Consider the following 25,351-nt stretch of genomic DNA (forward strand, 5'->3'; position numbering starts at 1 on the left):
TTCTGCCATTTTTCTACCTGGCTGGCTGGCTGGCTACACACACAGTGTGTAGGTTATTTACAGTAGGAGATGGGCTTCTATAATCTTCAATCATTCTATTTGGGCTTCGATCTAAAAGGTAGCTAGCAAATGTGAAACGGATTAAAATGACAAGAGTTGACAGCTGTATGAGTTCACCATTTACACAACATATGCTGCAACCTTTTGTAATTTTAATAGTTTGTTTCATATTGGCTGGCTTCCAACAATAGCTGAATTTGCAAAGCTAGCGAGCACCAATTCAGTTTCAGTGGTGTTTGCTATAATCTTTGCTACCCGTGTTAAATAAAGGTGAAATAAAATAAAAAATAAAAGTTCCCTTGCGACAATTTAGCTTTTGCAACGAGACCATTAAATATATTTAAGACAATGGTAGAAGAGAGTGTAGTTCAGTTTGGATTTCAGTTTATCGCTAACCTTATCACAGGGACTTTGAAGCACTAACTTACATCATCTGCATGCTGATCTTGGAATAAATTGACGATAGCAAAGATTCCATCTTTGACGACGCCACAAAAATGGAATAGGTACTAGCTAGCTTAATAGTTAATATTTGCGCGCTAGCTCTGCATATTCAGCTAGTGTGTGTGCGCGATTGACTGGATTAACCTCACGTCAGTTACGTGCATTGAGTGCCTTTCAGACAGTAGATATGACCTCTCTGTTACCTAGCAAGCTAAGGAACTGGCAGTGGATCAAACCATTGTGAGGCAAAGGGTGGGGGGGTCGCAATCTTTTGAAACTTAAAAATGCGCCATTAAGTGTCTATAATCAGCACAATTGCTTTCATTGCGTATTATTAATATTATTTAAATTACATAGTTATGTTTCAGTGATATATTGGGCGGGACAAATCATATTTTTCCCAGGATGGGGGGGGGGGTCGTGTCCCCCCCGTCCCCCCCCGGGATTTCCGCCCCTGGACCCAGGCTATGAGAAGAGAAGAATGGAGCGTCTGTTCATTTGTAGAAATAATGTGAAAATAAATATGAAGGCATACCTTTCATTTCATGCTTTTGTCACGGATGCCAGTCGAGGAAAATGCTTGGAAATAGTTTTTCTTCTCAGGCTGAGGCCAGTAGATTTCAGTCAGTGTATACGTCCCAAATGGCACCCTATTCCCTATATAGTGCACTACTTTTGACCAGAGCCCTATGGGGTGTGTTGAATTGTGCCACAGAAAGCTTTCCAGGAAGGCCATTCCTCCTTGGCCCTGGCCCCAGTCTTGTCATCTGATGACGTTAGGTACAGAAGACAGACAGTACAGTAGTGGTAACCAACATCTGTTCATGAACAAAACACTAGGCATGGTTTAAGTGAGTTTGTTGTTACAAGTGAATCAAATAATTATGTGTGTGTGTGCGCATGCCTGTTTATCCTAACAGTTTTATTAGTTGTAAACTTTCCACCCACCCAGATACAGAGACCACGCTAAGACCAGCTAATAAATACACCTAGCATAGGCTAATAATGTATTGTCGACATATTGAACAGCGTTTAAGAAATATATTACCTTCAACAGTGTTCTTGTGATCAAGCCATCAATGTTTTGTGATTATTGGTGTCGTAAAAACTGGTTAGCAATTAGCATGTTTGACATTTCAGTGGAAGAACTACTCTATCAGCTTTTTGATAAGCGGTTTACAAAATACGTCTCGTATTATCGGCATACGGTCACCAGTTATTGGCCACCTTACTATTTTGTTCAATTATAAGATATATCTGTTTTAATTTTGTTCAAAAAAGAGACACCAACCACGTATCCAAAGTGTTTACAAGATAGTTGACTAGCCTTCGGGTAAAAAAAAAAAAAAAGACTTCCCTGTGAACTCTTCATTGCGTAGCCCGGTGGACCCTCCTGTAGACTCTTAAAAATGGTTCTTCACCAACATCTTCTTGAGTGTTGTGACCAAATAATGTCTCATTATTTGTTTTACAGATAATTCTTATGTTTTGAGAAAGTAGATAACAGTTTAATACTAACATATAAATCAACATGAAAAATGTAGGTAAAAAGTTGGATATTAAACGTGGTCTGTCACGCAGTCAAATTTGACAATATACAGTGTGTCTCACAATGTGTGTGTGTGTGTGTGTGTGTGTATATATATATATATATATGTATATATATATATATATATATATATATATATATATATATATATATATATAGTTTTCATAACTGTGACCTTAATTGCCTATCGTCTGTAAGCTGTTAGTGTCTTAACGATCGTTCCACAGGTGCATGTTCATTAATTGTTTATGGTTAATTGAACAACCATGGGAAACAGTGTTCAAACCCTTTACAATGAAGATCTGTGAAGTTATTTGGATTTTTATTAATTATCTTTGAAAGACAGTGTCCTGAAAAAGGGACTTTTCTTTTTTTGCTGAGTTTTAATATATATATATATATATATATATATATATATATATATATATATATATATATATATATATATATATATATATATATATATATATATATATATATATATATATATATATATATATATATATATATATATATATATGTATGTGTGTGTGTGTGTGTGTGTGTGTATATATATATACTGCTCAAAAAAATAAAGGGAACACTTAAACAACACAATGTAACTCCAAGTCAATCACACTTCTGTGAAATCAAACTGTCCACTTAGGAAGCAACACTGATTGACAATAAATTGAACATGCTGTTGTGCAAATGGAATAGACAACAGGTGGAAATTATAGGCAATTAGCAAGACACCCCCAATAAAGGAGTGGTTCTGCAGGTGGTGACCACAGACCACTTCTCAGTTCCTATGCTTCCTGGCTGATGTTTTGGTCACTTTTGAATGCTGGTGGTGCTTTCACTCTAGTGGTAGCATGAGACGGAGTCTACAACCCACACAAGTGGCTCAGGTAGTGCAGCTCATCCAGGATGGCACATCAATGCGAGCTGTGGCAAGAAGGTTTGCTGTGTCTGTCAACGTAGTGTCCAGAGCATGGAGGCGCTACCAGGAGACAGGCCAGTACATCAGGAGACGTGGAGGAGGCCGTAGGAGGGCAACAACCCAGCAGCAGGACCGCTACCTCTGCCTTTGTGCAAGGAGGAGCAGGAGGAGCACTGCCAGAGCCCTGCAAAATGACCTCCAGCAGGCCACAAATGTGCATGTGTCTGCTCAAACGGTGTGAAACAGACTCCATGAGGGTGGCATGAGGGCCCGACGTCCACAGGTGGGGGTTGTGCTTACAGCCCAACACCGTGCAGGACGTTTGGCATTTGCCAGAGAACACCAAGATTGGCAAATTCGCCACTGGCGGCGCCCTGTGCTCTTCACAGATGAAAGCAGGTTCACACTGAGCACATGTGACAGAGTCTGGAGACGCCGTGGAGAACGTTCTGCTGCCTGCAACATCCTCCAGCATGACCGGTTTGGCGGTGGGTCAGTCATGGTGTGGGGTGGCATTTCTTTGGGGGGCCGCACAGCCCTCCATGTGCTCGCCAGAGGTAGCCTGACTGCCATTAGGTACCGAGATGAGATCCTCAGACCCCTTGTGAGATCATATGCTGGTGCGGTTGGCCCTGGGTTCCTCCTAATGCAAGACAATGCTAGACCTCATGTGGCTGGAGTGTGTCAGCAGTTCCTGCAAGAGGAAGGCATTGATGCTATGGACTGGCCCGCCCGTTCCCCAGACCTGAATCCAATTGAGCATATCTGGGACATCATGTCTCGATCCATCCAACAACGCCACGTTGCACCACAGACTGTCCAGGAGTTGGCGGATGCTTTAGTCCAGGTCTGGGAGGAGATCCCTCAGGAGACCATCCGCCACCTCATCAGGAGCATGCCCAGGCATTGTAGGGAGGTCATACAGGCACGTGGAGGCCACACACACACTACTGAGCCTTATTTTGACTTGTTTTAAGGACATCACATCAAAGTTGGATCAGCCTGTAGTGTGGTTTTCCACTTTAATTTTGAGTGTGACTCCAAATCCAGACCTCCATGGGTTGATAAATTGGATTTCCATTGATTATTTTTGTGATTTTGTTGTCAGCACATTCAACTATGTAAAGAAAAAAGTATTCAATAAGATTATTTCATTCAGATCTAGGATGTGTTATTTTAGTGTTCCCTTTATTTTTTTGAGCAGTGTATATAAACTCAGCAAAAAAATAAATGTAAATTGCAAAAATAAATTGCAATGTCCGTACTGTGAGACGCCTAAGACAGTGCTACAGGGAGACAGGACGGACAGCCGATCGTCCTCGCAGTGGCAGACCACGTGTAACAACACCTGCACAGGATCGGTACATCCGAACATCACACCCGCGGGACAGGTACAGGATGGCAACAATAACTGCCCGAGTTACACGAGGAATGCACAATCCCTCCATCAGTGCTCAGACTGTCCTCAATAGACTGAGAGAGGCTGGACTGAGGGCTTGTAGGCCTGTTGTAAGGCAGGTCCTCACCAGACATAACCGGCAACAACGTCGCCTATGGGCACAAACCCACCGTCGCTGAACCAGACAGGACTGGCAAAAAGTGCTCCTCACTGACGAGTCACGGTTTTGTCTCACCAGGGGTGATGGTTGGATTCGCGTTTATCGTCGAAGGAATAAGCGTTACACCGAGGCCTGTACTCTGTGTGTCACAGAATCATCAGATTGAGCTTGTTGTCATTGCAGGCAATCTCAACGCTGTGTGTTGCAGGGAAGACATCCTCCTCCCTCATGTGGTACCCTTCCTGCAGGCTCATCCTGTCATGACAATGCCACCAGCCATACTGCTCGTTCTGTGCGTGATTTCCTGCAAGACAGGAATGTCAGTGTTCTGCCATGGCCTGCGAAGAGCCCAGATCTCAATCCCATTGAGCACGTCTGGGACCTTTTGGATCGGAAGGTGAGGGTGAGGGCCATTCCCCCCAGAAATGTCCCGGAACTTGCAGGTACCTTGGTGGAAGAGTGGGATAACATCTCACAGCAAGAACTGGCAAATCTGGAGGAGATGCAGTCCAGGAGGAGATGCACTGCAGTACTTAATGCAGCTGGTGGCCACTCCAGATACTGACTGTTACTTTTGATTTTGACCCTCCCCCCCCTCCCCTTTGTTCAGGGACACATTATTTCATTTCTGTTAGTTACATGTCTGTGGAACTTGTTTAGTTCATGTCTCAGTTGTTGAATCTTGTTATGTTCATACAAATATTTACACGTTAAGTTTGCTGAAAATAAATGCAGTTGACAGTGAGAGGACGTTTCTTTTTTTTGCTGAGTTTATATATATAACTTTTTTGAAAAGTCTCAAAACTTAACATTAACTGCAATGAAAATTGGTGGTCAGCTAGCTAGATGGGTGTCTTTAGTCACAAAACATACTGTTATTTCCCAGGCCATTTAAATGTTGAGCTCAAGGTGATTTAATCCTCCAACCACTAGAGTGTCCGAAGTTAGGGGGTGTCCGATGTTTGGGGGGGAAATTAGCTACATGCTTTTCCATTCCTAATTCTTTTCGTTCCTCCCCTCTTCCAGCTGCCCATTCCTGGCGTCCAACCTGACCCCGGCCATCCCGGTGATCGGAGGGGTGCTGTTTGTCTTTGTTCTGGGGATGCTGTTCAGAGCCAGCTTCAGTGACCCGGGAGTCCTGCCCCGTGCCACGCCCGACGAGGCTGCCGACCTGGAGAGACAGATTGGTAACTATGGAGACCACCTGGTTTCCTAACAGTCCAGAACTGGGTTCTGGTCAAAAGTAGTGCACTATGTAGGGAATAGGGTGCATTTTGGGACTTTGCTGAGGCAGAACTCTGAGGTGGCTGCTTCTCCTTGTTTGTGTTCTAATGAGGTAGATAGATTTGTTATCAACGTGAACTTCACCCGACCTCTATTAAACGGCGTGGATCGAGCCAATCACGTGCCGCCCTCTAAACGCCTGTGTGTGCGTGCCAGTGATATGATAAGGTGTTCAGAGATGACATCAGCTTTGAGTGGTGCTTTGCCCAGAGCACAATGGCATGTTGTCCAAACAGCCTGATTTTAAGGGACTCATTTTAGAGTTCAATTTAGAAAATATCTCAGCCGTGTCGCAAATGTTTTACCATATTCCCTTTAGTGCAATACTTTCGATCAGGACTCATAGGCCTCTGGTTAAAGGTAGTGCAATATGTAGGGAATAGGGTGCCATTTGGGAACCAACCCTCCTTTATCACATGCAAGACACTTGTTCCCTTTTGTTATGAGACACCCAATCCAATGCAAACCAAGAAGAAGGAGTCAGGGATGTTCAATGACAGAATCTGTATTATACAGACCGAACAATCAATGTATATTTAAACTGTGTTTTCCATGTGAATACAGCATTCCGGAACAGACCTGTCAATCACAAAAGAGTCATTACTGAGAGAATGACCAAATTTGGGCATTGCTTGCTCTGCATCTAACTCCAGCTTTTTTATAGCAGAAGAGAAAACGTTTCCTGGCTGCGTCTCATATGGCACCCTATTCCTCATGTAATGCACTACTTTTGACCAGTCCCCATAGGGCTCTGGTCAAAAGTAGTTCACTATATAGGAAATGGGGTGCCATTTGGGACATAGCCTATGTCTCACCACCTCAACGCTGTTGTATACGTTTCATGAGGAAGGGTGGAAAGAATTCTGTTATATTTACTCAGTTTGGTTGTTTAGTGTCTGTGGCCAGTCACTATGTGATGCACGTCTAGAAATAACATCTGCACATCCTGTATTAAAGGATGTAGAGGTTCTGGACTGTACAGTCAACTCTACAAACAGGAAATTGGTGCTAATTGTCGTCAAAATCGTGCTTACAAACAATACATATAAACGAGAATTACATTTTGTTTATTGAACGTTGATGAAAAGTAATATTACAGGCCTGCACTGAAAAAGCAGTGAGCTTACGGAGAGGTAGTCCTATTGTCTGTTTCACAACCTAGCCCTTGCAACCTAAACGCCTTCAAACTACTACTTTGTCTTTCTCTCTCCCACGCTTCTTCAGTCTCGCTCCCGAATGTTAGCTTTGGAGCAGCTCGATATGTTTTCAATTCTAAGCTGCTTTATTTGCTGCTTCCCACAACTTGCAGTCCCACAATGCATTATGTCTGATGTCTGCCGTGCTTCTCTCTCACTGTGTCATGGATGTCGTAAGGATAGGACCAAGGCGCAGCGGGTAAAGTGCTCATCTTCTTATTTTATTAAAGAAAAAACACTTAATCAAAAATAAACAAATGACAAAAACAGTCCAGTAAGGTGCACAGACTATACTAGAAACAACCACCCACAAACACAAGAGAAAACAAACCCAACTAAATATGGCCTCCAATTAGAGACAACAACAACCAGCTGCCTCTAATTGGAGGTCATTGCCAAAACTCACATAGAAATAGAAAAGCTAGATTTAAACATAGAAATAAGAAAACTAGAACCTAAACCCAAAATACCCAAACACACAAAACAAACACCCCCCCCTGCCACGCCCTGACCAACTATAATGACAAATAACCCCTTTTACTGGTCAGGACGTGACAAACTGTGTGTCTTTCTCTCTCTCTTTCCTCCTTTTCATATATACTTCTCATCATTCCTGTACTGTGTTTCAGCAGGAGTCGTGTTGTTAAATGCATTCACAATCCTCTGTGTATAAGAATGACGTGAATGTGATTGCAAGTGATCTCATTCCCTTTCCGCAATATACTTAATGTAGGCTCTGTTCCGACGCTACTGTCACCGCCACTGTCAATGTCTTGTTTTTCATATGCACAAAGTCGTGGTTAAATATTGAGGCTAAACCTCAATCCCACAGATGTTCACCACATTGATATTCCGTTGTCGCCTGAAACTTGATAGGTAAATCTGCAATATTTAACTTTTTGGGCGATCTGACCAAATTCACATAGAAATATTTGTTATAGATCTGTCATTCTGATTTAAAGCAAGTCTAAGAAACAGTCAATCTGTTCTATGTGCGCTATTTCTATGCTTCCCATTCTTAAGTTTAGTTTTTGCATCTTTTACTTTTGGTTTTGTACACCAGCTTCAAACAGCTGAAAATACAATATTTTGGTTATGGAAAAGATATTTCACAGCGGTTTAGATGGTAGAATGGTTTTCTACACTATCCTTGCTTGTTTTTGTTACATAAACTGAAACTATTAGAAATATAGCAACTAGGAAATGGCGGAGCGATCTTTAACATTTATACACTCCATTTATATTAAACAATAAACCAGTGGTACAGTGCGATGAAATGTTAACAAGGAATGATGCAGTGTATGATGAAAACAATGGTCCAAGGCAGTGATGCAGACTAAGTGTTATGCAGGGCTGCAGGGCCGTCCCTTTGGCCCCCACCCACCAGAAGCCTCACCCCCCCTCCCAGACCACACTGAGACTAATAAATAACTTTTTCTGGATCAATTAGGTGTGCCCCCCCCCACCATCTCCAAGCAGGAAGAGCATGCAGTGTGTGTGATGAGTGCTCAGTCTGAGATGAATAATGTAATGTCAAGTAAACACTGTGCCACTGTGCCCCAGGTGCCTGCCGCTGTAAATTGCATCAGCGAGGAAGCCAGTAAAATGTGCTGACTGTGAAAGCCTATACTGTTGATGCGATTGCGTGATTTATTTTGTTTATTACGGGGAACAGGGAAATAAAAACAGAGCCAGAGCCCCCTTGGATACAGGAGTTCGTATCTTGCCCCTACCAGACTGGCTGTGCGTTTTGAAATAAGATACAGCTCTGAGAATGCACTGGATATCCAACATAGGAAAACAAAGGAATATGCCTCCCTTGTGAACTAAATCTGACTTGGTCTTGTGTGGTCCTCTTCAGACGCTGCTAATGGCCCCAGTGGTCCAGGGTACAGGCCGCCCCCGAGGATCAGAGAAGTGGTCATCAACGGGCAGACGGTCAAGCTTAAGTACTGCTTCACCTGCAAGATCTTCAGGCCCCCACGGGCCTCGCACTGCAGCCTGTGTGACAACTGTGTAGGTGAGTGGAGTAGACCTGGACCTCACTCAGACGCTCAGGCTTCTTTCTGTGGGAACATAATAGGAGAAACTGACTAACTCCATGGCTGTTCCATATGTATGACTTTTAAACCATCTACCCTCCCCTCTCTTTCCACTTTTTATTTCCTTTTCTATCCGCTACCCTCTTCCCTCTCTCTTCCCCTTTAATTCTCTCTTCCACTCTTCACACTTTTCTGTTTCCCTTTCTTTCCACTTCCCTCTCCCCTCTCTCTGTTTCTCCCTCTCCTCTTTTTCTCCCCTCTTTCTCTCCTCTCCTCTCCTCTCTCTCTGTTTCTCTCACTCCCCTCTCTTTCTCACTCTCCTCTCTCTCTGTTTCTCTCTCTCTCTCTCTGTTTCTCTCACTCCCCTCTCTTTCTCACTCTCCTCTCTCTGTTTCTCTCTCTCTCTCTCTCTCTCTGTTTCTCACTCCCCTCTCTTTCTCACTCTCCTCTCTCTCTTTCTCACTCTCCTCTCTCTGTTTCTCTCTCTCTCTCTGTTTCTCACTCCCCTCTCTTTCTCACTCTCCTCTCTCTGTTTCTCTCTCTCCTCTTTTTCTCCCCTCTTTCTCTCCTCTCCTCTCTCTCTCTCTCTCTGTTTCTCTCACTCCCCTCTCTTTCTCACTCTCCTCTCTCTCTGTTTCTCTCTCTCCCCTCTCTCTGTTTCTCTCACTCTCCCCTCTCTCTCTCTCTCTGCAGAGCGTTTTGACCACCACTGTCCCTGGGTGGGGAACTGTGTTGGGAAGAGGAACTACCGTTTCTTCTACCTCTTCATCCTGTCCCTCTCCTTCCTCACCGTCTTCATCTTCGCCTTCGTTATTACACACGTCATCCTGAGTGAGTGACTCCGACCAGACACACACACACACACAGTGGTGATGCCCTGAGATAAACACAAAACTCAGTTTTTCCCCAAACAAGTCTCCTGTACATGGTGTACAGGTGTATTTAACAGTCAGCAGTATATACACATAAACAAAGGCCACACCCTCTAGCATCCTCTAGCCCTGAGCAACACTACCTCCCAGGGCACTTCATCTCTGTAATGGGTGAGATGGGCTCTGACATCGATCAGCCCCTCTCCCTACCTCCACTCCGCAGAGTACTGCCCTCCCTCCCTGCTCCCCAGCGGAGGCTGGCTGTCAGCTGGTGACATGGCTTCTCTCTGTCTCTGTGTGAGGAGACAGAGCATTGTGACACTTTACACCACAGATCACTCAGCAGACCAGGGGCCGTATGTATCAAGCCTCTCAGAAGAGAAGTGCTGATCTAGGATCATGTAATCTTTTACTCTGAGATACACTGAGCTTGATACATACGGCCCCAGGGGTGTGCACACTGCAACCCCAGTCTGGGGACCACAACTCACTGCAGGGAGAGAGTCAACATACGCATGGCCTGGCTTTAATTATATACCTATTTGTTTAGTCATTTCCTACAATGGCTTCTCTACAGGCTATAATGAATGGATTGAGGTTTCATTTGTATCAGTGATCAGCAGTAGGCCCATTGATTACTGTAACTAACCGGGTTGTGGGGATTGATTGTGGTTAGTGTGTCCTATGTGTAGCCTAGAGATTTGTTTTTATTTTAGCTTTATTTAACTAGGCAAGTCAGTTAAGAACAAATTCTTATTTACATTGATGGCCTAGGAACAGTGGGTTAACTGCCTTGTTCAGGGGCAGAACGACAGATTTTTACCTTGTCAGCTTAGAGATTCGATCTAGCAACCTTTCGGTTACTAGTCCAACGCTCTAACCAGTAGGCTACCTGCCGCCCCAGATTGGAAGAGCTTCTTCTGAACCCTTAATTGGCAGTCATTGTCGCGTTCCAAATGGTACCCTATTGGCTCTGTTCAAAAGTAGTGCACTATATAGGGAATAGGGTGCCATTTGGGATGCACACATTCCCTGCTGCACCACAGTAGAGGTGTTTTGATCAAGTCTAGAGTTTCTGGTGGATTACTTGACTGATTCAGCCTATTGACCCTTCACATCAAGCCCTGAATTAAACCTAGTTTTCTCATCATTGCCTTTGTGTAGGGAAGTTTCAATGTGTTACTGCTGTATAGACAGAGCACAGGGCTAGAGATCTCCTATGCTGCTCCTCTCTGTTCTCCCAGGTGCAGTCAGTCAGTGTGACTAGCATCAGTTACTCTCCCCGGTGCAGTCAGTCAGTGTGACTAGCATCAGTTACTCTCCCAGGTACAGTCAGTCAGTGTGACTAGCATCAGTTACTCTCCCAGGTACAGTCAGTCAGTGTGACTAGCATCAGTTACTCTCCCAGGTGCAGTCAGTCAGTGTGACTAGCATCAGTTACTCTCCCAGGTGCAGTCAGTCAGTCAGTCAGTGTGACTAGCATCAGTTACTCTCCCAGGTGCAGTCAGTCAGTGTGACTAGCATCAGTTACTCTCCCAGGTACAGTCAGTGTGACTAGCATCAGTTACTCTCCCAGGTGCAGTCAGTCAGTGTGACTAGCATCAGTTACTCTCCCAGGTGCAGTCAGTCAGTGTGACTAGCATCAGTTACTCACCCAGGTGCAGTCAGTCAGTGTGACTAGCATCAGTTACTCTCCCAGGTACAGTCAGTCAGTGTGACTAGCATCAGTTACTCTCCCAGGTGCAGTCAGTCAGTGTGACTAGCATCAGTTACTCTCCCAGGTGCAGTCAGTCAGTCAGTGTGACTAGCATTAGTTACTCTCCCCGGTGCAGTCAGTCAGTGTGACTAGCATCAGTTACTCTCCCCGGTGCAGTCAGTCAGTGTGACTAGCATCAGTTACTCTCCCAGGTGCAGTCAGTCAGTCAGTCAGTGTGACTAGCATCAGTTACTCTCCCAGGTGCAGTCAGTCAGTGTGACTAGCATCAGTTACTCTCCCAGGTACAGTCAGTGTGACTAGCATCAGTTACTCTCCCAGGTGCAGTCAGTCAGTGTGACTAGCATCAGTTACTCTCCCAGGTGCAGTCAGTCAGTGTGACTAGCATCAGTTACTCTCCCAGGTGCAGTCAGTCAGTGTGACTAGCATCAGTTACTCTCCCAGGTACAGTCAGTCAGTGTGACTAGCATCAGTTACTCTCCCAGGTGCAGTCAGTCAGTGTGACTAGCATCAGTTACTCTCCCAGGTGCAGTCAGTCAGTCAGTGTGACTAGCATTAGTTACTCTCCCCGGTGCAGTCAGTCAGTGTGACTAGCATCAGTTACTCTCCCCGGTGCAGTCAGTCAGTGTGACTAGCATCAGTTACTCTCCCAGGTGCAGTCAGTCAGTCAGTGTGACTAGCATCAGTTACTCTCCCAGGTGCAGTCAGTCAGTCAGTGTGACTAGCATCAGTTACTCTCCCAGGTGCAGTCAGTCAGTCAGTCAGTGTGACTAGCATCAGTTACTCTCCCAGGTGCAGTCAGTCAGTGTGACTAGCATCAGTTACTCTCCCCGGTGCAGTCAGTCAGTGTGACTAGCATCAGTTACTCTCCCAGGTGCAGTCAGTCAGTCAGTCAGTCAGTGTGACTAGCATCAGTTACTCTCCCAGGTGCAGTCAGTCAGTGTGACTAGCATCAGTTACTCTCCCAGGTGCAGTCAGTCAGTGTGACTAGCATCAGTTACTCTCCCAGGTGCAGTCAGTCAGTCAGTGTGACTAGCATCAGTTACTCTCCCAGGTGCAGTCAGTCAGTCAGTGTGACTAGCATCAGTTACTCTCCCAGGTGCAGTCAGTCAGTCAGTGTGACTAGCATCAGTTACTCTCCCAGGTACAGTCAGTCAGTGTGACTAGCATCAGTTACTCTCCCAGGTGCAGTCAGTCAGTGTGACTAGCATCAGTTACTCTCCCAGGTGCAGTCAGTCAGTCAGTCAGTGTGACTAGCATCAGTTACTCTCCCAGGTGCAGTCAGTCAGTGTGACTAGCATCAGTTACTCTCCCAGGTGCAGTCAGTCAGTGTGACTAGCATCAGTTACTCTCCCAGGTGCAGTCAGTCAGTGTGACTAGCATCAGTTACTCTCCCAGGTGCAGTCAGTCAGTGTGACTAGCATCAGTTACTCTCCCAGGTACAGTCAGTCAGTGTGACTAGCATCAGTTACTCTCCCAGGTGCAGTCAGTCAGTGTGACTAGCATCAGTTACTCTCCCAGGTGCAGTCAGTCAGTCAGTGTGACTAGCATTAGTTACTCTCCCCGGTGCAGTCAGTCAGTGTGACTAGCATCAGTTACTCTCCCCGGTGCAGTCAGTCAGTGTGACTAGCATCAGTTACTCTCCCAGGTGCAGTCAGTCAGTCAGTGTGACTAGCATCAGTTACTCTCCCAGGTGCAGTCAGTCAGTCAGTGTGACTAGCATCAGTTACTCTCCCAGGTGCAGTCAGTCAGTCAGTGTGACTAGCATCAGTTACTCTCCCAGGTGCAGTCAGTCAGCGTGACTAGCATCAGTTACTCTCCCAGGTGCAGTCAGTCAGCATGAGTAACATCAGTTACTCTCCCAGGTGCAGTCAGTCAGTGTGACTAGCATCAGTTACTCTCCCAGGTGCAGTCAGTCAGTCAGTGTGACTAGCATCAGTTACTCTCCCAGGTGCAGTCAGTCAGTCAGTGTGACTAGCATCAGTTACTCTCCCAGGTGCAGTCAGTCAGCGTGACTAGCATCAGTTACTCTCCCAGGTGCAGTCAGTCAGTCAGCGTGACTAGCATCAGTTACTCTCCCAGGTGCAGTCAGTCAGTGTGACTAGCATCAGTTACTCTCCCAGGTGCAGTCAGTCAGCATGAGTAACATCAGTTACTCTCCCAGGTGCAGTCAGTCAGTCAGTCAGCGTGACTAGCATCAGTTACTCTCCCAGGTGCAGTCAGTCAGTCAGTCAGTGTGAGTAGCTTCAGTTATGTGAAGTAATGATGTGTACTGACTAGCTCATCATCATGGTGCTCAGTGAGACTTTGGATGTTCCACTCTTTACCAACAAGCTCTCTCTGTTCTCTCTCTCTGTTCTCTCTCTCTGCTCTCTCTCTCTGTTCTCTCTCTCTGCTCTCTCTGTTCTCTCTCTCTCTGCTCTCCCTGTTCTCTGTTCTCTCTCTCTCTGCTCTCTCTGTTCTCTCTCTCTGCTCTCTCTGTTCACTCTCTCTGCTCTCTCTGTTCTCTCTCTCTGCTCTCTCTGTTCTCTCTCTCTGCTCTCTCTTTTCTCTCTCTCTGCGCTCTCTCTGCTCTCTCTGTTCTCTCTCTCTGCGCTCTCTCTCTGCTCTCTCTGTTCTCTCTGTTCTCCGCAGGATCCAAACGGACAGGCTTCCTCAGCGCACTCAAAGACAGCCCTGCCAGATATCCTTTCACTAGGGGAGAGTCTGTCTATCTGTCTGTCTGTCTGTCTGTCTGTCTGTCTGTCTGTCTGTCTGTCTGTCTGTCTGTCTGTCTGTCTGTCTGTCTGTCTGTCTGTCTGTCTGTCTGTCTGTCTGTGATAAGTGTCCTCGTCTCTCTGAATGACAGATGACACTGTCCTCATCTCTCTGAATGACAGATGACACTGTCCTCATCTCCCTCTTTCCAACTGCGGGAGTAATCTAATGGTTATCACACACACCAACGTTTCCGTTAGCCAGTAATAGCCGTTTTTTGACCTAGTGATTAAGAGCTTTGGGCCAGTAACCAAAAGGTCGCTGGTTCGAATCCCCGAGCCGACGAGGTGAAAAAAATCTGTATGTGCAAGGCACTTAACCCTAATTGCTCATGTAGGTGGCTCTGGATAAGAGCTTATGCTAAATGACTAACATGTTAAAGGTACTTTCATCTCTGTCACAGGAAACCGCTCGCATGTGCTTTTGACAATTACGGTTTCCAGCTAATTGCATTATGGAACGAAAATGTGAGTGTAGCCTACTGCCTTGTGCACATTGCTGTGCTTATAATGTGAAGAAATAATAGTAATGTTTTGATCTGTTGTATCAGCCTCTTTGCTTTTTAAAGTTTTTTTGGTGTAGGCTAGGACTACTGGTCGTATGAATTTGGAATCTATTGTCCCAGAGTCTGTTTGGAATAGGCTATTTCTTTCTCGCGCAGAACGACAAGCTGACTAATAGAATAGGTAAGCTTTTCTACTATGGGGATAGTAGATTGACATAAGCTAGTGATTTTGCTGTTCGTTACTCGTCTTGTTGGCTGAGGAAAAGTACATGTGGACTGTTATTCTAACATCTTCAAGGTGCACATCAGAATTCAGAAACGCCATTCCATGTTAAGATGAATTACCATAATCTAAATGTGATTTCTGTCATTGTGAGCAGCGTGGGTGGACGCCCTAATCAGGTTATGCACCCAATGCATATGGGTTCGGTAAATTTCTCAAATGTCCGGAAATCGTGACGTACACACAACATCAGAAGAGATAAACACAAGGAGGAGGTGTTTACATTCTGTGCATTGTGGGACAGGTTTTAGTTTGATTTGAGGGGAGAGCTATACGCTGCCATCTCCCTTCTTTTCATTTCCATTAGGGAGCAGACAGACACATTGCCTCTTTTCCATTAGTCTCCATCCAGCCACCCTGCTGCTTTCTGACAATCATGCACCTGTCATTTTTCATTTGGGCCTTGATCACACTGCACATGGGCAACAGATCTGACACACTCTGACACACACACACACACACACACACACACTCTCTCTGTGGGCTGGAATACACTAAACAAATGATAGGGGGAGAGGCATTAACGTGTGTGCGTGTGTAGCACGTGTGCTGGGTTAGATGTGTATGATAGTTGATTGTTGGTGTGTATCCACTTTGCCTGGAGTCTCTCGGGACATTAAGGAGGACACAGCAGTTATTTCATGGAGCCGTACCACATGGAGATTGCATTGCCTAGTAAATCAATGGCCCGAAAATCTTCTGGTAGTCAATACCACTATGTCCCACTATGTTACCAAGGTCAAATGCAAGAGCTCTCTCCACCTCTCAGTCACCGTGACGACGTGCCAGTTGTTGTAGTGATGGTGGTCTCGTTTCCTTAACTGAATGACTGTGTTGGAGGTGCTGGTGTGTTTCTTCTCGGTGTGGTCCATTATGGGCCTGTCGGGCTTCCACACCTACCTCATCAGCTCCAATCAGACCACCAACGAGGACGTGAGTTCATACACACACCACTTGTCATCATCCAGCTCTCTCTGTCTTTGACTGCTGATATAAATTCTGTCTCATTAAGGCTCATTTCACGCTTGGTCCTCCATGTAATAACTCGCTGGCCTGATTTTTTTTCACTTGCGCTGCTGAGGTTCTGGTAGATTGAACACTCGAACATCCTCCCTCATCCTTCTGAACTGTCTCTCTGGTGTGATTGGTCAAGTTTCACTGTCCTCCAAGAGTGTCTGAATTTCCTCTTCACTTCAATTTGCTCCTCAATTCATGCACCTTGGTTTGAGAGCGAGGAAGCGGCAGTGTTCCCTTCCCTTTGGACTGATGGGTCATGTTCCCCCTCCAGATTAAAGGCTCGTGGTCGACCAAACGGGCGAAGGACAACTACAACCCCTACAGCTACGGGAACATCCTGACCAACTGCTGTGCTGCCCTCTGTGGTCCTCTTCCACCCAGGTGAGTCTCTGTCTGCCATGGCCAAAGTAACCCTAACAGCAAGGCTGGTTGTGTTCAGTAAGGAGAAAACTATTTGAAACAGGGAGGTACTTCCTGAAACTTGTCCAATGAGAACACATACTTTTGTATGCGCTCAGGGGCCACACAGTCACGGCTGTAGCTCAACTGTAGATCCAAGGGATTTTAGATTCATCTCTCTATCTCCTCCTCTTCTCTCCCCTCACTCCTCCCCTCCCCTCATCTCTCTTTCTCCCTCCCCTCCATCTCTCTCCCTCCTCCTCTTCTCTCCCCTCCCTCCTCCCGTCCTCTCCATCTCTTTTTCTCCCTCCTCCCATCCTCTCCCTCCCTCCTCCCCTCCATCTCTCTCCCTCCTCATCCTCTTCTCTCCCCTCCGTCCTCTCCATCTCTTTCTCCCTCCTCCCATCCTCTCCCTCCCTCCTCCCCTCCATCTCTCTCCCTCCTCATCCTCTTCTCTCCCCTCCGTCCTCTCCATCTCTTTCTCCCTCCTCCCATCCTCTCCCTCCCTCCTCCCCTCCATCTCTCTCCCTCCTCATCCTCTTCTCTCCCCTCCGTCCTCTCCATCTCTTTCTCCCTCCTCCCATCCTCTCCCTCCCTCCTCCCTTCCATCTCTCTCCCTCCTCATCCTCTTCTCTCCCCTCCGTCCTCTCCATCTCTTTCTCCCTCCTCCCATCCTCTCCCTCCCTCCTCCCCTCCATCTCTCTCCCTCCTCATCCTCTTCTCTCCCCTCCGTCCTCTCCATCTCTTTCTCCCTCCTCCCCTCCATCTCTCCTCCCTTCCATCTCTCTCCTTCCTCCTCTTCTCTCCCCTCCCTCCTCCCCTCCACCAGACATGCCACCAGTCCACAAATCCTTATTGCATGGAACTCTCTTTCATCTCATATTGCTCAAATGAACAGCAAACCTGATTTAAGATAACTGATAAAGCAACACCTCTCCCCTATTTGACCTAGATAGTTTGTGTGTATGTATTGATATGAAGGCTACGTGTGCATTTTTTTATGTATGTAGTTCTGTCCTTGATGTTCTTGATTATTAATATTCTGTATTATGTCATGTTTCATGGTTTGTGTGGACCCCAGGAAGAGTAGCTGCTACTTTCACAACAGCTAATGGGGATCCTAATAAAATACCAAATGAAATAAAATATCTCTCTCCATCTCTCTCCCTCCTCCTCCTCTCCATCTCTCCCTCCTCCTCCTCTCCATCTCTCTCTCTCCCTCCTCCTCCTCTCCATCTCTCTCCCTCCTCCTCCTCTCAACCCTTCCTCCTCCTCTCTTCCTCCCCTCCATCTCTCTCCCTCCTCCTCTTCTCTCCCTCCTCCTCCTCCTCCCCATCTCTCTCCTCCTCCTCCTCCCCATCTCTCTCCCTCCTCTTCTCTCCCCTTCCTCCTCCTCTTCTCTCCCCTTCCTCCTTCTCCTCTTCTCTCCCCTTCCTCCTCCTCCTCTTCTCCCCTTCCTCCTCTCTCTCTCCCTCCTCCTCCTCTCCATCTCTCTCCCTCCTCCTCCTCTCTCTCTCTCCCTCCTCCTCCTCTCCATCTCTCTCCCTCCTCCTCCTCTCCATCTCTCTCCCTCCCTCCTCCCTCCTCTCCATCTCTCTCCCTCCTCCTCCTCCTCTCCATCTCTCTCCATTCCTCCTCCTCCTCCTCCTCTCCATCTCCCTCCTCCTCCTCCTCCTCTCCATCTCTCCTCCCTCCATCCTCCTCCTCTCCTCTCTCTCCCTCCTCCTCCTCCTCTCCATCTCTCTCCCTCCTCCTCCTCCTCTCCATCTCTCTCCCTCCTCCTCCTCCTCTCCATCTCTCTCCCTCCTCCTCCTCCTCTCCATCTCTCTCCCTCCTCCTCCTCCTCTCCATCTCTCCTCTCTCCTCCTCCTCCTCTCCATCTCTCTCCCTCCTCCTCTCCTCTCCATCCTCTCCCCTCCTCCTCCTCCTCTCCATCTCTCTCCCTCCTCCTCCTCCTCTCCATCTCTCTCCCTCCTCCTCCTCCTCCTCTCCATCTCTCTCCCCTCCTCCTCCTCCTCCTCTCCATCTCTCTCCCTCCTCCTCCTCCTCTCCATCTCTCTCCCTCCTCCTCCTCCTCTCCATCTCTCTCCCTCCTCCTCCTCCTCTCCATCTCTCTCCCTCCTCCTCCTCCTCTCCATCTCTCTCTCCTCCTCCCTCCTCTCCATCTCTCCCCTCCTCCTCCATCTCTCCCCTCCTCCTCCATCTCTCCCTCCCCTCCCTCCTCTCTCCATCTCTCTCTCTCCTCCTCCTCTCCATCTCTCTCTCTCCTCCTCCTCTCCATCTCTCTCCCTCCTCCTCCTCTCCATCTCTCTCTCTCCTCCTCCTCTCCATCTCTCTCCCTCCTCCTCCTCTCCATCTCTCTCCCTCCTCCTCCTCTCCATCTCTCTCCCTCCTCCTCCTCTCCATCTCTCTCCCTCCTCCTCCTCTTCTCAACCCTTCCTCCTCCTTCTCTCTTCCTCCCCTCCATCTCTCTCCCTCCTCCTCCATCTCTCTCCCTCCTCCTCCATCTCTCTCCCCTTCCTCTTCTCTCCCTCCTCCTCTCTCCCCTTCCTCCTCTCCATCTCTCTCCCTCCTCCTCCTCTCCATCTCTCTCCCTCCTCCTCCTCTCCATCTCTCTCCCTCCTCCTCCTCTCCATCTCTCTCCCTCCTCCTCCTCTCCATCTCTCTCCCTCCTCCTCCTCTCCATCTCTCTCTCCTCCTCCTCCTCTCCATCTCTCTCTCTCCATCTCTCTCCTCTCCTCCTCCTCTCCATCTCTCTCTCTCCTCCTCCTCTCCATCTCTCTCCCTCCTCCTCCTCTCCATCTCTCTCCCTCCTCCTCCTCTCCATCTCTCTCTCTCCTCCTCCTCTCCATCTCTCTCCCTCCTCCTCCTCTCCATCTCTCTCCCTCCTCCTCCTCTCCATCCTCTCTCCCTCCTCCTCCTCTCCATCTCTCTCCCTCCTCCTCCTCTTCTCAACCCTTCCTCCTCCTCTCTCTCCCTCCTCCTCCATCTCTCTCCCTCCTCCTCCATCTCTCTCCCCTTCCTCTTCTCTCCCTCCTCCTCTCTCCCCTTATTCCTCTTCTCTCCCTCCTCCTCCTCCTCCCCATCTCTCTCCTCCTCTTCTCTCCCCTTCCTCCTCCTCCTCTTCTCCCCTTCCTCCTCCTCTTCTCTCCTTTACTGCATTAGTCAGCACCCACTGAATGAGCTCCCCTTATGTGAATCAAACTATCAGCCACTGTGTTAAATGAGCAACGCTTTCAATCAAGATATCCATCAGTGCACGCAGGCAGGAATAATTACTGTACACTCTGTTTCTGTCCTCTTTCGAGGGAGCTGGAACTAGCCTTGTCTTACACATTATTAGGATGAGCTCAGCACATTGTCTACACCCTAAATTGCAACCTTTTTGACAAAAGTAGTGCACTATATAGGGAAGAGGGTGCAATTTGGGGCACATCCATCGTAAGCGTCCCCACAGCATATGGTTTTATTGCATTTAACGCAAATGGTCTGGCTGTAGAGGATAATGTCATTCATCCAGTCATCTGCTCTATCCCCAATGACACCACAATACCAAAACTATGGAGTTACATTAGGGTCAATTTTATTTTGGGGCCTAAATTATTTCACCCATTCATTTGACTCCATACACTACTCGCAGATACAAAATCAAGTCAGTTTCTCAAACATCTGGTGGAGTAACAATTATCATTAATTCATTAGCTGGTCTATCACATTAATGGGTTGCATCTGGCTTGACAATAGTGGAATAGCTGAGGTATGTGTAATACTAGCTGAGGTATGTGTAATACTAGCTGAGGCATGTGTAATACTAGCTGAGGCATGTGTAATACTAGCTGAGGTATGTGTAATACTAGCTGAGGTATGTGTAATACTAGCTGAGGTATGTGTAATACTAGCTGAGGTATGTGTAATACTAGCTGAGGTATGTGTAATAATAGCTGAGGCATGTGTAATACTAGCTGAGGTATGTGTAATACTAGCTGAGGTATGTGTAATACTAGCTGAGGTATGTGTAATACTAGCTGAGGTATGTGTAATACTAGCTGAGGTATGTGTAATACTAGCTGAGGTATGTGTAATACTAGCTGAGGTATGTGTAATAATAGCTGAGGCATGTGTAATACTAGCTGAGGTATGTGTAATACTAGCTGAGGTATGTGTAATACTAGCTGAGGTATGTGTAATACTAGCTGAGGTATGTGTAATACTAGCTGAGGTATGTGTAATACTAGCTGAGGTATGTGTAATACTAGCTGAGGTATGTGTAATACTAGCTGAGGTATGTGTAATACTAGCTGAGGTATGTGTGTGGTTTGCTCAGTAGGTAGGTACTGTACATTGGATCCTCTGGGAATTTCAGGTGACTGTTCTCTGTCCGTAGACGGGTGACTACCATCTGCTCTGTATGTGGGTATGCATGGAGAGATTGGGAGTGGAGGCTTCACACACGCATGAATGCTCGCACCAAGGCGACACACACACACACACACTTGGCAGATACACACACTGAAGTACACGCACACAAACACTCTGCAGTTACACACATGCACACCAAAGCAGACTCTCTCTCTCACACACACACACACAAACACCTAAGCGTGAACACAGACACTTTTGCAGGTACACACACATTTCAAGACCTCTGCTCATGTGCCATGTCTTTTATTTCTAGTCTTATTGACAGAAGAGGCTTCATCCAGCCAGACACACCCCAGCCTGTGTCACACTCCAATGGGAGCAGCATGTACAACTCCACCCAGCTTCACATTCACATGGTAGGTTGTGTGTGTGTGAGAAATAGGAAGAGGGAGATGTGGGTGTGCTCTGGAGAGAGAGAGAGAGCACTTTCTTAATGCATTCTGTGGTTTCACAGGACTGAGTTGGCACTTCAGTATTTATAAACGCTTTGAAAGTTATTTCAAAGTGGACTCCCCTTATGATGTCAGCAACTCACTTACAAATGGCTCTTTGAACTGGACTGTGTCATTATTACAACCAACAGAGAGCAGTCATCTGTCTCTATTCATGTCACTATTGGGCTCTGATTCCCTTTCTCCTCTCTCTCTCTGGTTCGCTATTTATCCTCTCGCTCTCTCTTTTCTCTCCCTTTTTTCTCTCCCTTTTCTCTCTCCCTTTTCTCTCCCTTTTCTCTCCCTCTCTCTCTGCTGGTGGTCGCAGTGGGCTTTACCCTGTGATCCAGAGAGCAGTATTTAGTAGTGAATGAACACAGCTTATGTGTTTGTGTTCATTGATTCATCGGGGTGTAACCTCTCACGTCTCACTCTGAGGCGATCCTATCACCCTCCATCTAAATATATCCATATTTGAATTCACCTGTCGGTACTCTGATGAATGCTGATGTGTGTTATCCCCCTGCAGTGTGTGGATCCTCTCCCTGCAGTGGTTTCAAATTGTCCTTTTTTATCTCAAGCAGAATAATCATAGTCTTCTAGCTAGTTCCTTATTTGCATACAGCCTTGCTTGAAGCTGGCAGCTGTGAGAACAAGTAACTTTGGCCGTACGCCCGTGCAGAGATTATGAAAATGTTTGAAAATAAAAAAGGAAGCAGCATTGGGAAATCTCAAAATGTGTTGAAAATGTAAATTGAATGGAAATGACATGGTAGTACCACCTGTTTGAGTTGAATGAGGCATTGAGTTGATGGGATGTTTTATGGAAGACCTTGTTTCACTAACTTTCTTCCTCTTTTGTCTGTTAACCTTTTTATATGTGTGTATTTCCTGTCCCTCTCATTTACTTTCTTTATTTCTTGTCCCTCCTCAAAAACATATCATTCTCCTACGTTTTTCCCCCCTTCATCTATATCTCCTGTCACTTTCCCCGTCTCCTCAGTGTGACCAAGAGCACTGCATTCAGAGCACCAAATTCCTTTTGCAGGCTGCCGCTACACCCCTGCTCCACAGCGACCCTGTCATGATGGGCGGAGAGGGACCCACTCTCCCTGGGAAGAGTTCCCTGGGGGGCCCCTGTGCCTCACTGGCCCCCAGCCAGCCTTCCCTGCCCTCCTCCATGCCCGGCCTGGGCTGTGCGGGGGACATGCTGACCCTGAGGGACCCAGACACCCACTGCCACCACCATCCCTTTGTCAGCCCTGAGGAGACGCCCTCGCCCGGCCCCATGCCTCTGACTCTGCCCTGCCCCGCCCACATGACCCACGGGGGACACATGAACCCGGCCCAGCTCTACGACCCTGCCAGCCAGGACTCTCTGCACGAGGACTCTGTCAGGGGCCTGGTTAAACTCAGCTCTGTCTGAGACTCTCCCCTGGCGCTTTGGAATCACTACCCAGACTCTGTCAGCGTGCCAAATGACACCCTATTCAATATGTAGCACTACTTTTAAAAAGTAGTGCACTATATAGGGAATAGTGTGCCATTTAGGACGCTACCCCAGCCCCCTCACTCCACACTGCCGGCTCAGTGCCAAAGCCATAATTCCTGTTCCCCAACATTCCACCCCAGCCCTCGCTCCCTCCTTCCCATCCAGATTTGTGCCCCCCACCTGTTGTGATAAGCTATTCTAGTGCCAAACAGACAGAGCCTCAGTCTCCACTGTACTTGACCAGGACCAAAATCAAGCTTCTAAATCCCCCTTCCTCTTCACAGTAGTATACCTAGTGCCCTACAAGGAGTCTACCAGGCCTGGATACAGGTCCAGGCTTCTGCCAAAGGCTCACGACTTGTGCTCTTTTGGGGGAAGCCATCTACCTGGACCAGGCGGTCATTGTCCGGAAATGAAACTAACTCGCTCTTCTCTTGTCAGCCAAACCGCCGTACCAAGGCAGTTGCCATTTTGGTTTGCTGACATCCAAGGACACGCACAGCGGGACAAGGTCTGTTGATTAGCTGGAAAGACATGAATCAGGACTAAATATAGGACTTGTTTATAGTTTGATATCTGTGTCATGTGTCCTGAGTCAAGTGACACTCTTTTATACAATAGTAATGGATACAGCCAATCAGTGTTGGCCCTGAAGACAGAAGATGTCACTTCCTGTTTCGGATTGTGTCAACGCTGTATGTGTTGATTGGTAGTGTTCATCAGTCCGTTCCTGTGTCGGTGTGACGCTAGCCGAATTACATTTTTGTTTCATTCAAATGTGATGCCAAAACATCATGGGTGCATCCCAAATAGCACCGTCTCTATTTAGTGCACTACTTTTGACCAGGGCCAAAAGGACTTTGGCCAACGTAATGCACTATATAGGGAATAGGGTGCCATTTGGGACGTAGATAATAAGTAATGTGATGATTGTACCAAGAAATTCTCATTTACTTATTTTTAATGAATAAATTTGCATATTTTTATGTACAATAGTGGATTTCATTTATTCAACCAGCCTGTGCAGTCACTTGGCAGAAATACAAAACCCAATTACCTTTTCCATAGCCGTGGGAAGAAAATATTTTTCACAAAAGTAGTGCACTGGGCCTTTAATAGTCCTGTATTAGCGGACCGATATAGCTGTCTGCAGCGCGGGTAAAAATCCCAGCACCCCCAAACAACTTCCCGCGGCTATGCCCTTTTCAGAGAATACCCTTTGCAGACGGAAATTAGCTACTAGCCAAATCTGGTACAACACATATTTTCTCAAGTTTACTGCGACAAATGAATCCTTCAACCAGGATTTCTAGAAAACCTTGGAATTAGGGAAAGTTACCGTCATTTTGCAACTTTATTCATTCAGATCTGCTTTAGCCAACATCTGCATAGTGGTTGTTTTGGTGGTGTCGGAGATGGAATTTTGTGACAATGATTGCAAGAGCAGCTGCTCACTAATTTGAAGCCTCCAACCAATGATGTACATACAATACCAGTCAAAAGTTTGGACACACCTACTCATTCCAGGATTTTTCACTATTTTCTACATTGTAGAATAATAGTGAAGACATCAAAACTATGAAATAACACATGGAATCATGTAGTAACCAAAAAAGTGTTAAACAAATCAAAACATATTTTATATTTGAGATTCTTCAAGGTAGCCACCGTTTGTCTTGATCAAATAGCCCTTACACAGCCTGCGCTTAGTCCTACTATCATTTGTTTTTCAACAGGACAATGACCCAACATACCTCCAGGCTGTGTAAGGGCTATTTGACCAAGAAGGAGAGTGATGGAGTGCTGCATCAGATGACCTGGCCTCCACAATCACCCAACCTCAACCAAATTGAGATGGTTTGGGATGTGGGACGGCAGAGTGAAGGAAAAGCAGCCAACAAGTGCTCAGAGTATGTGGAAACTCCTTCAAGACTGTTGGAAAAGCATTCCAGGTGAACCTGGTTGAGAGAATGCCAAGAGTGTGCAAAGCTGTCAAGGCAAACGGCGGCTACCTTGAAGAATCTTAAATATTAAATATATTTTGATTTCTAGTATGTACAGTCTATAATTTTAATGGTAGGTTTATTTGAACAGTGAGAGACAGAATAACAACAAAAATATCCAGAAAAACATGTCAAAAATGTTATAAATTGATTTGCATTTTAATGAGGGAAATAAGTATTTGACCCCCTCTCAATCAGAAAGATTTCTGGCTCCCAGGTGTCTTTTTATACAGGTAACAAGCTGAGATTAGGAGCACACTCTTAAAGGGAGTGCTCCTAACCGCAGCTTGTTACCTGTAAAAAAGACACCTGTCCACAGAAGCAATCAATCAATCAGATTCCAAACTCTCCAACATGGCCAAGACCAAAGAGCTCTCCAAGGATGTCAGGGACAAGATTG

At 46.5% G+C, this 25,351-nt stretch overlaps 1 protein-coding gene across 3 annotated transcripts in view; it reads left to right on the top strand.

Annotated features, from left to right (window-relative positions):
• Positions 1 to 23,938, top strand: part of LOC115174974 (probable palmitoyltransferase ZDHHC14) — a 34,690-nt gene extending 10,752 nt beyond the window's left edge. The window contains exons 2-9 of one of the 3 annotated variants that reach the window (XM_029734054.1): positions 5,561 to 5,721; positions 8,876 to 9,034; positions 9,750 to 9,887; positions 14,277 to 14,325; positions 16,018 to 16,120; positions 16,476 to 16,585; positions 21,279 to 21,381; positions 22,460 to 23,938. In XM_029734054.1, coding sequence (XP_029589914.1) covers positions 5,561 to 5,721; positions 8,876 to 9,034; positions 9,750 to 9,887; positions 14,277 to 14,325; positions 16,018 to 16,120; positions 16,476 to 16,585; positions 21,279 to 21,381; positions 22,460 to 22,882 — 1,246 coding nt within the window. In that variant the 3' untranslated portion in view covers positions 22,883 to 23,938. The remainder of the gene's footprint in view (positions 1 to 5,560; positions 5,722 to 8,875; positions 9,035 to 9,749; positions 9,888 to 14,276; positions 14,326 to 16,017; positions 16,121 to 16,475; positions 16,586 to 21,278; positions 21,382 to 22,459) is intronic. The other 2 variants (XM_029734055.1, XM_029734056.1) reach the window with 2 other exon arrangements.
• Positions 23,939 to 25,351: the final 1,413 nt, after the last annotated feature.

Source organism: Salmo trutta, chromosome 35, assembly GCF_901001165.1.
Source record: "Salmo trutta chromosome 35, fSalTru1.1, whole genome shotgun sequence".
NCBI lineage: Eukaryota > Metazoa > Chordata > Actinopteri > Salmoniformes > Salmonidae > Salmo > Salmo trutta.